Genomic DNA, 13,144 nt, shown 5'->3' with positions numbered 1-13,144 from the left:
AACTATAATACGGATTCCCAAGTCTGAATTCTTCCTCTTTTCATCTGTCCCTCATCACAATGGACAATCCGTATTTAGAATAAACAGAAGCGTCACAGAAGTGCTCGCTTCGACCGATGCCCGCACTGACACGCTGTCCTTTAACTCTTTTGCAAATACACAAGTCTTTTCAGATTTCCCATCCTGTCAATCTGAGCTCTTGCACATTCACACAAAAAAGCACACACACATACACCATACAGATATACAAACGTCTCCCACTGTTCTTCACACAAACACAAACAGTCCAAACTGTTAGTCTAGCTCTAGCAAGACCAACCCACCCTGAGTGTAACTTACATTTAAGTATGTTTGCTTTTGTTTTTAAATTATGGAAAAACAATCATTGGCTATGTAATAAAACAGCCGGTCTAAACATCTAAACATGATATGCATGCAGAGCGTAATTAGAGTCATGTAAAGCAGACACTTTAACTTGCGACAAAGGTTTGTGTTGCATTTCGATGTAAATGAGCTACCTGAATGTGTGGTAAGGCGTTTTGAGATCAAAACTACGACGATCTATGTCTTTAACATTTCCTACATTCATGTCAACTGATGTGATTCCCATTCCAAGATGATAGAGCTGAAAGAAAAAGAAAATAGTTTATTTTCTAGGTTACCGGCTTTTTTTTTTATTCACATGAAAACTGCATAATTTTGTTGTATTTACATTATATTTAACGTGGTCTAAGATGGAAGAACCTGCTCTAACTCAAAGGAAATTCTAACTTTACATTTAGAGAATGGTTTGATAAACTTGTTTAACACCGTAATGCGGTACTTAAAATATTCAGCATGAAGGAAGGATGAAATTCAAATGTGCATCTTTCAAACAATTATGGATTGAAGAGGTTTTAATGATGTCTATTATTTAACACTCAGATTTCATTTCTTCTGAAAAACAGCCAACGAAATGTAGAATGATAGAATCAATTTATGTGTGTGTGTGTGTGTGTGGGGGGGGGGGGGGGGGGGTGTCAGAGTGTCCTTACTTCTATGTTTTTGTAGAGGAAGACTTTATCTAAAGCAACAACTGTATAGCATTTGGAGCGCGAGCCTCTCTGTTCCAGATAGCCCTGATATCCTGGACTCAAAAGTGAACTAGAGGTCATGGCACCGCTCAGCTGGCGCCCTCTGGTGCAGTCCTGCAGGACAGTCACCCAGTTGCTTCTCTCAACTGGATGGACATAAACACGAAAATGAATAAAAAATGTTTGATTAAATATGCATGTACAAATACATGCAAACCAAAAACATTAGTACATGCATGTATTCAAGAGATATGACTTACAACACCCAAAATATGTATCCTTAGTGTACAGTGCTGTGATAGGGTTAGGGTTAGTATTGGGTGAGCTCCTGGTTTTATTTATTTTTATCTTACAGAATTTTAATGAAATACACCACACGAAATCAGGGAATTCAGGAGAGGGTGAATTGCTTTTTCACTGTATGACACACACACACAAACACACACACACACACACACACACACACACGGATAACCACAAAAAACAGTCAGACCTTCATTTTCAGCCCTGAAGGTAAATGTTCGTTGGTTTGTGATAACCTCAAACTTCACGTCTCCCACACTGTTCACATTAGTGATGAAGGCAGTCGAGAGGATCCCCTTAGAGTACACATCCTACAGCACAACAACAACAACAACAACACACGGCAACATTTAAGCAATTAAACAGATCCATATTTCCGATGCAATAACCTTTACATATACGTGTACTGCATATATAGTGTATGTTTTTTTGATGTCCTAGGAAGAGTGGCTAAGAACTGTTACCTTGTCAGTGTCAAAGTATCTCAGGTAGTCGACATCCAGCTTTACCCATCGCCTCTGATAGTTAAGAGGCCTGTGTTCAAACACACATTCATTAATGGTATGTCAAAAGGTGTAGCAAATACAAATATCACTGTAAAACCAAAGGATGGTGTACTGATAGAAATACTTCATGATAATTACTTTTATTAACAGGCCCAGAAAGCCCACACAGAAATTCTACCTAAAGCAGACATCTGTATATTATCATGTGCAGTATATGAAGTATTGGGTGAGTGTGTGTGTTGTCATTTATACCCCTGATTTGAATGCTTGTCCAGCCAGCCCATCTTGATGACAGCGGTTAACTGAGAACTGTCTTCTTTCGCGGCCGAATTGTTGTTGAGACTGTCATCCTGCCACAGGTTAGCTCTGTAGACAAGAACACAAACACAATCAGCAAGAAAAATAAATGTGTTTTTATAAAATATGTTTCCAAATAGATTCTCTGTTGTAATAATAAAATAAAAATAAAAAAAACTCCACACACTCTGTTTTAACATGACAGTGGAAAAATAGGATTTTTGTCTCAAGAGCTAAACTAAAAGAATTATTCACAATTTAAAAGGGTTAAAAAATACATGTTAAGAATTATGAATATACACTGGTCAAAGACTTTTTTGCTGAGGTCATTATGAAACAGAAAAGCTAAAGCAACAACGGCTGCTTTACTAAAGGACTTGAGATTTGAACATCTCTGTGTCTTGTTATAAACTGGCTTTTGTCTGTTACAGCCCAAATGTGTTTTTAAGCGCGTGTGAATAGCTTGTGTGTGTGCGTTTGTAACAACTCACTCATCATGCAACACTTTATCATCAGTGCACATAGAACTGTATGGCCCCTTTGACTGTTCAGGAAAAGGCAGGGTCGTATTCTGTAAGATGAAACAGCTGGCATAAACAGCGATGGAGGAAAAGTTTGAAAATAGTTGAACACAGTGGAACAATCTCACTCACCCGGTCTAGAGAGTTAATTTGATGAACACTTTCATAAAGCATACCAGGATCCTCATACTCATCAGAACTATCATCGGGTAATTCACACGCTGAGGTGAGGGAAAATAGAATGCACTGTTTATAAACAGAACATAATGATAATTCTATATTAATAAAACTACTCACTGGAATCACGGAGCGGTTGGGAGACGATCTCAAAAAGCATACTTGGCTGAATATCAGGTGGAGTGGATTGTTGCGAGGTCTCTGGGCCCGGTGGAATCTGCAGCCTTTTGTCTTTCTGCATCTCATCAGCAATCGTCTGACCCGGAGAAGGGCTGCGAGATTCAAGGCAAGATTGAAGAGCAGGAGGTGAGTCCATGATAGTAATCTACCATCAGAGGCAAATTCCCAAAAATTAGTTTTGCTTCCTCTTGTCTTTGGCCAAAGTTAAAACTGAAAAGGCAACGCCAAATGACGTTTTATTCCACCAACACGGAACAAAAAGAAAACACGTTAGAATTTGAGTGAAACCAAAAAGGGTAATCACTTTGGTCCCCAGTCAGCATTATTAAACACTGCTCTGACAGAGGAGTATACTTTCGTAGTGGCAAACCGTGGCAAACCGGCCCACCTGTGTCACCTCCTTGTCTAGATTTCCCTCCCTAAGGCAAGTCTAAACCTGCCCCACCTTGCAAGGCATTCATGTAAACAACCATAGCTCAGAACCTTCAAACACAACATCAGGGACATGCTCCTATACCGGTTGTATAAAATATAGGGTATACACACATGCACACACTCTGTATTTGATGCTTGTTTTTTAAACTAATTTTATTTCCAACTTTCCTTCTTGTTGCAACTTTGAGTAAAATAGATACACACACACACACACACACACAGAGATCTACCGGTATATAAACTCTTACACATAAGTGCCACTTAAATCTGATTAAAATCCAATCAGTATTGTGAATGTTCCTCTTCATCTGGCTACATGTTATATATTTCCTTCATCACAGTTATAATGCTCTGATTTAACACTTGCAAAGACGTGAGCGATAACAGTCACACACACGACAAAACATGCTTGAGCCCAAACATGCAAACATGCACATAATTGTTTGAAATACTGGTTTTGTTCAAGTCAGAACAAGGAGAAGATTGCATCACTGAACAAAAGGATACAAGTCCTTTAAGGTTGTGCCACCGTGTCTGTATGGAATAACAATAACTTGGTTTATACAATATATGCAATAATTGCTTAATTGATTTATTCCTGTACACAGTATAGTGTATATTGTACTGTATAGTGTAAGTATATATTTGTGCATAGTTTCCAGAAAGAGACATCAATTTATATTTGACATTAAAACCGCAACTCTAAAAATGTACTCAATAAAGATAAACAATGATGGCCTGTTGAGATATTTCCTCTTTTCTCAGAGGAAGATTTCTAGCTAGATGCTATATTTAACCTGGCATCTGTTAACAGTTGACAGCAGCCTGAAGAAATATTGAGCACTTCTTTGTCATCCTACACGCTGCATTTGCTGAAATATTCTCTGCAATCCTTCACACTTTATCCTGAGATGAGATGATCATGAGCTAATGAGCATTTTGTTGACAGTGTTGTTTTAAAAATCAGAATGATTTTAAGGTAGCATGAGGGTTTACTACTCTCCTTCGCTGTCTAATACAAGCAACAAATATACAGATAAACCAGCTGTAGGTCATCACTGATAAGAACAGTTAAGATCAGAGAGCAGTTTTCCTTTAAGAAAACATCTGACTTCTATGACAGCTAAAGATTTCCCAGAATGCCTTTGCAAAATCTGACTTTACTGGTTTAGTCAGAGACACGCAGTTAAAATACACCATTATCATTGCAAACGAGTACAGCTTTAGTAGAGCGCACCTTACTCTGGTCAACAGATTTGTTTGGTAACACCTGGAAATGAGCATAACACGGCTATGACACAGCAGAAAACGTTAAAACGGGTGAGAAAGAAAAGCTTCCTCGTTTGAAATAGTAGCACCGAACAAAAAGAGGAGGGGAGGGAGAGGGAGAGTGCGTGTTAATGGCAATCACAGAATGAGAAAAGACATTCACAGATATGATTTGAATAAATATTACCTGTCCCAACATGTTCAAGGAGTCCTCTTCTATAGCGATGAAAAACACGTGTGAAGGGGGAAAAAAAAAAAAAGGAGGAAATGACCAGACAACCAAAAGATGGGAGGAGGCAACAAAGCACACCGACAAGGAAACAACATCAACTGAACTTTTGTGCTGGCTCACACACACACACACACACACCACAACAACAACCGCACAAAAACTTATTTTTAGTTTTCATTCTCTGAACTCCCAAAGGATAATAACTAGGGGCGCTTTCATGCGCTGTATGTTGTTCTCCATTGCAACTTCCTCCCTTTCTCTCAGCATGTTTCCCTTTGAAAAGCAGACAGAGAGCATTTGTCACGGCTTCTAACCCTGAGGTAAGGCCAAAGTTTCCCTCAGCGGTCACAAACCACCAGAAAAAAAAAAAAAAATTCATTCTGATCTCATTTAACATCAGGAAGAACTACCGGTACACAAACGTAATGAACTGAATCAGTAAAAGTCATTTAAGAATTATAATCTGCTGTTAACAAAGGTAAACATAATGATTTTTATCATTCGTTCACACATTAAAATCCTGCAGAATGCGTCGTATGCAATGTGAGTGTGTTAGTAAAGAAAGGACACCACAAAATGAAATTGGGGGAAAAAAAGGTACAAACATGCCAGTCAAATATGAGCAACCACAAAACAGACCTCAGATCAGGCGCAGTTTATTTGTGCATATTCACTAAACGGGTCTCATTCACGTATTTCAGAATGTAAAAGGCTAAGAGCTTCATGATCCTCTCCAGTCAGCCGGAGAACTTGAGGTGTTTGGTTTCAGGAAGTGGAATTTCTCAATTTCTCCAGTAACAGTTTCGGTTTCTAAACTGTAATTGAGTTTAGTAAAAGATGTATTTTCCATCTCGTTCAATAGATGGTAGCAGAGTCGTTTTTGAGACGCAAAAAAATACAGAGTCATTTCCTGGCCCATGCACCATAACATGAGTTTCATGGAAGTCCATACAATAACTTTAACACAGTGGAATATACAAACAAATATGCAAACACACAAACTGAAATATGAAATCTGCCCCGTCACAGTATTGCACTGTACTATCAGATATTGATATGCTACGTGCAGTAAAGACTTACAGCATCTGCAATATTCATAATCACCTTTATAAAAAGAATAGCCTTACCTGGGGCTTATGCAGGACTGTGCAGGGAACTGCTGTGGGACTGGTGGGGGGCTTTTAGGTAATGCCCCTACTTTGGGAGGTAGCGGTGGAGCATTTCCGATCCTTTTGGGGCTTTTAATGGGAGAAATGAGTGAAGCTTTTCGTCCTCCATCGCTACCCGAATGTTGGTCGTCTGGCTGGATAGGTAACGTCTGTGGCCGAGTTTGAGTGAAGGAGAAGCTGGGGGGTGAGTGGAGGGGTGAGTGTGTTGGGATGTCCAGTTTAGGGGAGACTGGGGTTCGAGCAGGAGGTACGGGGCTAAGAGGAGAAGCGAAAGGCTGGGGAGGGCAGTTTGGGGTACTTCGTGGGGGAACAGGCGGTAACGCTCTGTCACAAAGTGGAGACGTGGGATAGTTGGGGTGACAGTCCACCGGTGTTGTACAGAGAAACTTTGTCCTCTCTTTAGGAACAGGCCGCTCCCTCTCTCCTTTTATTCCTCCATCACTTTCGTCCTCTTTTCTTTCTATAGATACTGTTTGTCTTTGTCCAGGAAGTGGTTTCTTCTCTCCTCCATCTCCATCTCCCCCTTCCTCTTTCATCCTGGAATCTTTGCGCTCCCTGGGGACTGGCTTGTCTCTCTCTCTAGGAGTAGGTCTGAGTGTCTCTCCACCTCCTTTCATCCTTTCCTCTACTGGAATGGGAACAGACCTCTCTATTTGACTCGCATTGTCCTGTTCAGTTCCCAGCAATCCCTGGTCTTTCTGAGACACTGAGTCACTATTACGAAGCGTTTTGTTCATGCTAGCCAGGATGCGTCTCTGGTGGCCCGGGAGGGTGATGCCCATCAGCTGCAGATGATCGGGTGTGAGGCTGCGGCACTTTTGTAATGTTTCCAACCCAGCATTCTGGAATGCCTCTGAATACTGCTCCAGACGAAGCACACATAACCAATCACACACGGCCACACAGGATTCTGATTGCGACATAACCGATGTGTGAAGGTAAGTCTGACTCCCTGGAGACAATGTAGATTTCAATACCCCAGATCAGAGTACACACAATCTGTGGAAGAGAAAAAACATGGCTGTCAAAAATCATTGCACCCACTGAAGGAAATATCTTGTGTAATCAGAAGTTATCACGAGGAATATTCGAAAGAGAATGCGTCAGCTCAAAACAAATATTTTTTTCAGATTGAGATGAAGTCACATCTTTGTTTTAGTTCCTAAAATGGACATTTGTGCATCACATGAGTCTGATTATAGACTAGATTATGAAAACTTCCTGCATACCATTTTGAGAAATAATAAAACTATCCTGGTGACATTGGTATGAATCACAGCAGAAACAGTAATCTCAGATTTCTGTGTGACAAATGCTCATCAGGGCGGATGAAGTCATGCTCGTACCTCATCATTTGCAACATCTGCTTGCATTAATGTCTACAAAAAAACATCACAAATATATTTGGGCATTCAGAAACTGCTCCGGGCAGTTGATTACGTCTGCAGGAACTTGCAGGTCCCTTCGTTCACGCGGTGTGCACCTACCGGTACATGATTGTGTGATCTCATTTCGAAAGAACAATTCTCCTACTTTGTGTAGTAAATTGTGCACTATTTCTAAAAAGATCCGCGACAAATCAAGTATTCAAGGGTAACAGCGATATTACCTACCATTCAGTTTAGACCTCTGAATTAACTTTAGAATCTACGTCGTATCGATTTATTATTTATTCCAGAAAGATGACATGGGCCTAACAGCGGCCGGGTGTGTGGAGACGTGTGTGTGCTACTGGCAGCAGCTCACATGATCCAGTCCGAGAAATACTCTCCACCAGGGTCTGTGTTGAAATTAGTGCATGTCATTTCCTGTGAAAAGACAGTACACATCACAAGGCACACTCTCGCCCCCCCCCCCCCCCCCCCCCGCCCCCACAAAGCAGTTCCTATTTTTTCAAATGTGGAAATCAGAAAGACTTCAGTAGTATTCTGCCATTGTTGGACTCGCACTCATAACAAACACACACAGTGATTGGGTCCGTGTGTGGGTGTTTCTGAGGAACGTCTTCTAAAACAAGTACCACCCGAGAAAATACTTGGGTCTCCAAGTACCACCTAATGACCAACATTAAAGTAAAGTAGCTAAGCTCGTTGTATATCCAGTATGCATTGACAATAATCAATAGTCAAACCATGCTCCCTCCCTCCCACCCTTTAGCTTCCAATGACGGAGTCTCTGTGCCGCCTGCGCAATGAGGCATTCAGACAAGGAGGAGGTGAATGCAGGGTGGGGGCCCGCTGATGGGGGGGTACGGTCACACTACATGACATTAATTCTTAAGAAATAGTTAAAATATATGAATATGGGGTGTAGTGTGCATGCATATGTAAAGAAGTATGGTCTGTGTACATCCGCTCTAACCCCCCCCCCCCCCCCCCCCCCAGCTGAAGTCTGATGAGTCTGATGATAATAGAGTTGAATTATTAACTCGTTTTAACAGACTAGAAATAGAGTTGCAGGCCAAGAGGAAGCATGCACAACCAATCCACCTGATACGAATCACTCAGCAGAGTGATAAGAGGGTTGGGAACACAAATTGGGTGCCAAACATATGGAAGGCATAAGTCTGATCTAATTAACTTCCTGAGCTCCACAGATAAACAGCAAGCTAAAGTTAAATACCTGATGTTTGGCTAGTTTTGCTGAGCTGTATAAGTGCTAATGTTAACTTTCTCATTACCATGTAGCTCACAGTTCCATTGGTGGTTGTTCAAGCATCCTTTATTGTGATATAACAGCTGTTGCGTTTTGTAATCCTAGTTGAGGGTTACAACAACGATCTCGAAAGATCGCAGAATCATCCGTGGCCATTCACACCAGATGTGTAAAAATAATAACCGGATGCATTTGAAATCTACCTCCTGCTATTTTTTCTCTTTCCATCTTGCACTTGGCTAAAATCTGTTTACCTCTTAATGGAGCCGTTATAATTTTATTAGGGTACTGTTAATAATTAAGTACCTTTGGAAAATTATTCCGATTAACCTGGTTTATTTGGTAAAATCACTTTATTGAATGGGTCCCATATAGTTTGTAAGTTATACTCTCAATCATGGGCTCATCGGGAACCGATGCTATGTGATGCATAGCAGCGAAGTTCAGATCACATGTCTGGTCCAATATTTCACTGAATATTAAATCAAACTTTTTAAATATTCAGCAATATTAATAATCAGACATTTGAAACTTTAAATTCCAAAATATTTATAACTGACTTAGACCTCAACATCAAGTATGTTATGCAACTCCACTGATCAAAATAAGATTTTTACGAGCGCTTTGATGTTACTAAATAAGCAGACAGTTTAAATATAATAATGAAAATAAAATCTCAATGCAAGAGATATTGGAAATGTTTGATAAATGCAACACCGAGACGTTATTTGAGACAACAACTGCAGTTTGAAAACTATTGCATCCCTTAACGAAGGGTCTTTGCAGAGCAAACATTTGCTGCTCTGACCTGCTTCAAAGATGACGCATAGCCATAAACCACATTCCATCAGTATTGCCGAGGAATGGCCTCCATTTCTGGAATATTGCTGGCTTTCCATGCTGAAACCACCTTTTTCAACAGTCACCGGAGATTCGTTTGGCGACTATAGTTGCCACACTGGAATTATGCAGACTTACGCCCAAGCTTCAGCTTCCTCACAGATGACAAAACGCTTTCTTCTCGATCTAGGATTTCCCGATACAATCCATCTTACCTTTTCACCACTGCAGGTTTCCGATACCTGACAAAGGGAAGTAGCATCAGAGCACTGAGCTACCGTGTTTAACTGTAGGCAGGGCCTTCTTTCTGCATATGCTTCGTGCTTCCTGCTCCGGACCCAAAACCTTGGCTGGAAAAGTTCCACTTTTGCTTCATCTAATTTTTTCAATTAGTAATTTTGACACTGCAGTATCATTTAAAGCATAATTATGGATCAAATGTGGCAAAAATGTATGTTTTTTTTTTTTAAACCGACCTTTGGTCACCCAAAACAGCTGAGAGATAGCATATTTGCCAATAAACAAAAATAATTTTACTTCTATCATACACACAGTGGATACAGAGCAAATTAAGGTTAATTAGTTTCTATTAAACCCTCTTCATTAGCATTCATTTCTCAGGTTACATGCAACTTGATGCAACAGAGACTCATTTCTTACAATATTCACCAGTCGACTTCGCTTGCAAAGTCTGCTGAAGACTGCTTGCCTCATTACTGTCCGATATGCCCAATTTATCATATAGATTATTATTCCGATAGATTTTCACTATGCTTCTTTTGAATAAGTAATTCAAGCGACTCACTCACCATGAAGTAATTTTCCCCAGACCCTCAAACTTCCCTCAAGGTAATGTCCTTATAAGCAGGCGCACACGGAGCATGACTCACAACCATCACCAGACACGCTGCTGCTGCTTTCGGGCCCATTTTCAATTAGAACTGAGCAGTGAGTCAGCCCTGCCAGCAAAGAAATGCATCTGAATAACGTCCGCTGGTGAATGAGCCTCTGTGTGAGCGAGCGTGCACACAATCGCCTCCAACTCTTCACTGTGCAACATTTCACAAGAGGACGTTTCCCACGGTAACCAACCACAAACTACCGAACACATTTAAAGAGGCCATTGGTGTGAGCAGGGTCGTAAGGGGGGGGGGGGGGGGGGGTGATTATTAATCCTGAGGAGCATGTAAGTAAGAACTGCATAGCTCAAAATATTCGGACTATGCCTGCTGTATTTGCTCTCGTCCTCATATGTAAAGGACACGAAGAGTTAAAATCTGACAAAATGTTAAGAAGTTAGTCTGATTTATACTGAGAGACAAAAGCAAGTCAGCTTTCAATTATAGGAAGTGTTTTTTTTTAAAGAGGGATTAAGACAGAGAGACCGCTAACGGCATTCTCGTTACCATTATCTAATAATACACAGAACAAGGTCAGTAAAAAAACGTCATGAAGTAATGAATTGCTGCCTTTTTTTATTTTTATTTTTTTATGCACATACATTGGACTATGCTTGATCCATGCTTTAAACGGCACAGACATGCCCATCGCTATAAATCTGATCCAGCTGTAGCAAAAACCAGCGGCAGGGCAAAATAACATTCGTTTGACCACAACAGACGGGATTTTCATAGTTCGGGGGGGGGGGGGGGGGGGGGGCTCTGTCTGAACACTGAAGCCTCCAACCAAATCCTCCTGTGACTCACTGGGAGGGTCGCTATTGTGCAAGAGGTCGTGCAAAGTGTCGTCTATAATACGAGTGCCGTTAACCCACGTGGGAAACGTCTTCATTAGCATACTAGAAGAAAAAGGCACACGCACACGCACACACACACACACACACACACACACACACACACACGCACACGCACACGCACACACCTACCTACCTACCTACACGCCTACACACACGCGCGCAAAGCATGCTGGTCTTGGACAACCCACCTGCTACAGGTCCACCTGCTGACAGATAATGAATGATGAGGGGGGGGGAAAACGGGCATACGACAAGCTCTCTCTCTCTCTCTCTCTCTCTCGCTCTCTCTCTCTCAAACTCAAATTATTAATTCATTGAGTTTGAGAGAGAGATAAAAAAAAAAAAAAAAAAAAATTAAGTAATTAATGCCACTCGGGAATCGGCAGCTTCCTCTGTTTTTAACAGAAGTAATGGAGCTGCCGCCTCCAGCAGCTGACAAAAACGCGCCCCAACAAGTGAACGCTCATTTAGGATTTAAACGTAGCGGTACTGACGTACTGTCGGATTCACAGAGGTGTAAACGCGTAAATATTTTCATCTTAGTTTGCGGTTGTTGTTTTTTTCTTCTACCAGCTAGAGGTCAGCGCCGGAACCTAACCCCGGTAGAATAGTTTGAGTATGTGTGTTCTTACGAGAAGTAGAACTAGAACAGAAGTTTTAAATTACTGTAATTCGCTTACCTTTTTAATTATTTCCAAAGTGCCAGACTGACGTTTAAACCTTCCAGGAGAAATTAGTCGCTATAACTGCGACGCCAAATAGCGGATAACACGAAGTAGCAAGTTACCCTTAAAGACCTGCATCGTGTCCGGCTAGGATTTTCAAAATACACACACGTATGGGCTAATGCTTCATCCTACTCCTTTTCGGACATGTTTTGTTCGTATTATTACTGTTGTTGTTTTGACTTTGTTATTGTTATTTTGACTATTATCATTGTTTTCGGTTTGTTTGTTTTTCTATTTGACTTCTTAAATTGCATGTTCGAAATAAAGCATTCAAAAGCATTCAAAGCAAAAAAAATCTACTCTGTGTTGGTTTACTTTTAAGCACAGGAAATGCGAATTTTTGTTGCTACTCGTGCTAGCTGCGGCTAACTTGACGCAGCAAAAATAAAATCAACTTCCGGATGGCGTCACGTGACCAATGAACGGTGGACAGGCTGTTCTCATGCAAATCGCTGTTTATTTACTCAAGTACTTCTCCCTCAATAAAAACACGTATCATTCTACAAAACTACTACAGAGTCCCACTCTGGCAAAATACAAAAGACCGTCACTAAATAATAGAAATAATAGCTTTAAAAAAATGTTTTTAAAGAGCATAAAATATTGGCAAGCGTGATCATATCTGAAGATGATATATTTTATTAACAAGGTCTTTTTGGAAGCAGTTCCCAAAACTTGTCCCATATACAGACAGTTATTCACAATATTTAAATACATGTAAAATGAGAAATAAGCGTTCTAATAAAGTTCTATTTAGTCAGCCAACTCACCAGGTTTATTAAAGGGTGTACTTTTGTCGGAATTGTGTTGGAAAATTTTAGATATTTCTAATATTTTCTGGGAGGCGTTCAACAGGTTGTCCGAATTGTTAGTTGTAAGCTCTCACAGCAACCAGAAGAGGGTAGCAACTGATCAGTAATTTCACATTTCAAATTCTTTATTTTTTAAAAAGGGACAACGTGTATTAATCAACAATCCTCAACAGAAAGTAAATAGACCCGAG

The 13,144-nt window shown here is 40.5% G+C and overlaps 1 protein-coding gene across 1 annotated transcript in view; it reads right to left on the bottom strand.

Moving 5' to 3' along the window:
- LOC137901083 (arf-GAP with Rho-GAP domain, ANK repeat and PH domain-containing protein 1) overlaps nt 1–12,167 on the bottom strand; it is a 32,042-nt gene extending 19,875 nt beyond the window's left edge. Inside the window, exons 1-10 of the mRNA XM_068745084.1 lie at nt 12,094–12,167; nt 6,121–7,161; nt 2,998–3,149; nt 2,833–2,921; nt 2,671–2,750; nt 2,135–2,248; nt 1,841–1,910; nt 1,567–1,687; nt 1,035–1,219; nt 519–625 (exon numbers count right to left, since the gene is read on the bottom strand). Coding sequence (XP_068601185.1) covers nt 519–625; nt 1,035–1,219; nt 1,567–1,687; nt 1,841–1,910; nt 2,135–2,248; nt 2,671–2,750; nt 2,833–2,921; nt 2,998–3,149; nt 6,121–7,085 — 1,883 coding nt within the window. The 5' untranslated portion in view covers nt 7,086–7,161; nt 12,094–12,167. The remainder of the gene's footprint in view (nt 1–518; nt 626–1,034; nt 1,220–1,566; nt 1,688–1,840; nt 1,911–2,134; nt 2,249–2,670; nt 2,751–2,832; nt 2,922–2,997; nt 3,150–6,120; nt 7,162–12,093) is intronic.
- Between the last annotated feature and the right edge of the window lie 977 nt (nt 12,168–13,144).

This window comes from Brachionichthys hirsutus, chromosome 11 (genome assembly GCF_040956055.1).
Source record: "Brachionichthys hirsutus isolate HB-005 chromosome 11, CSIRO-AGI_Bhir_v1, whole genome shotgun sequence".
Taxonomy (NCBI): Eukaryota; Metazoa; Chordata; class Actinopteri; order Lophiiformes; family Brachionichthyidae; genus Brachionichthys; species Brachionichthys hirsutus.
Note: the sequence above shows the minus strand (reverse complement) of the source record. Positions and strands in the feature narration are given on the sequence as shown.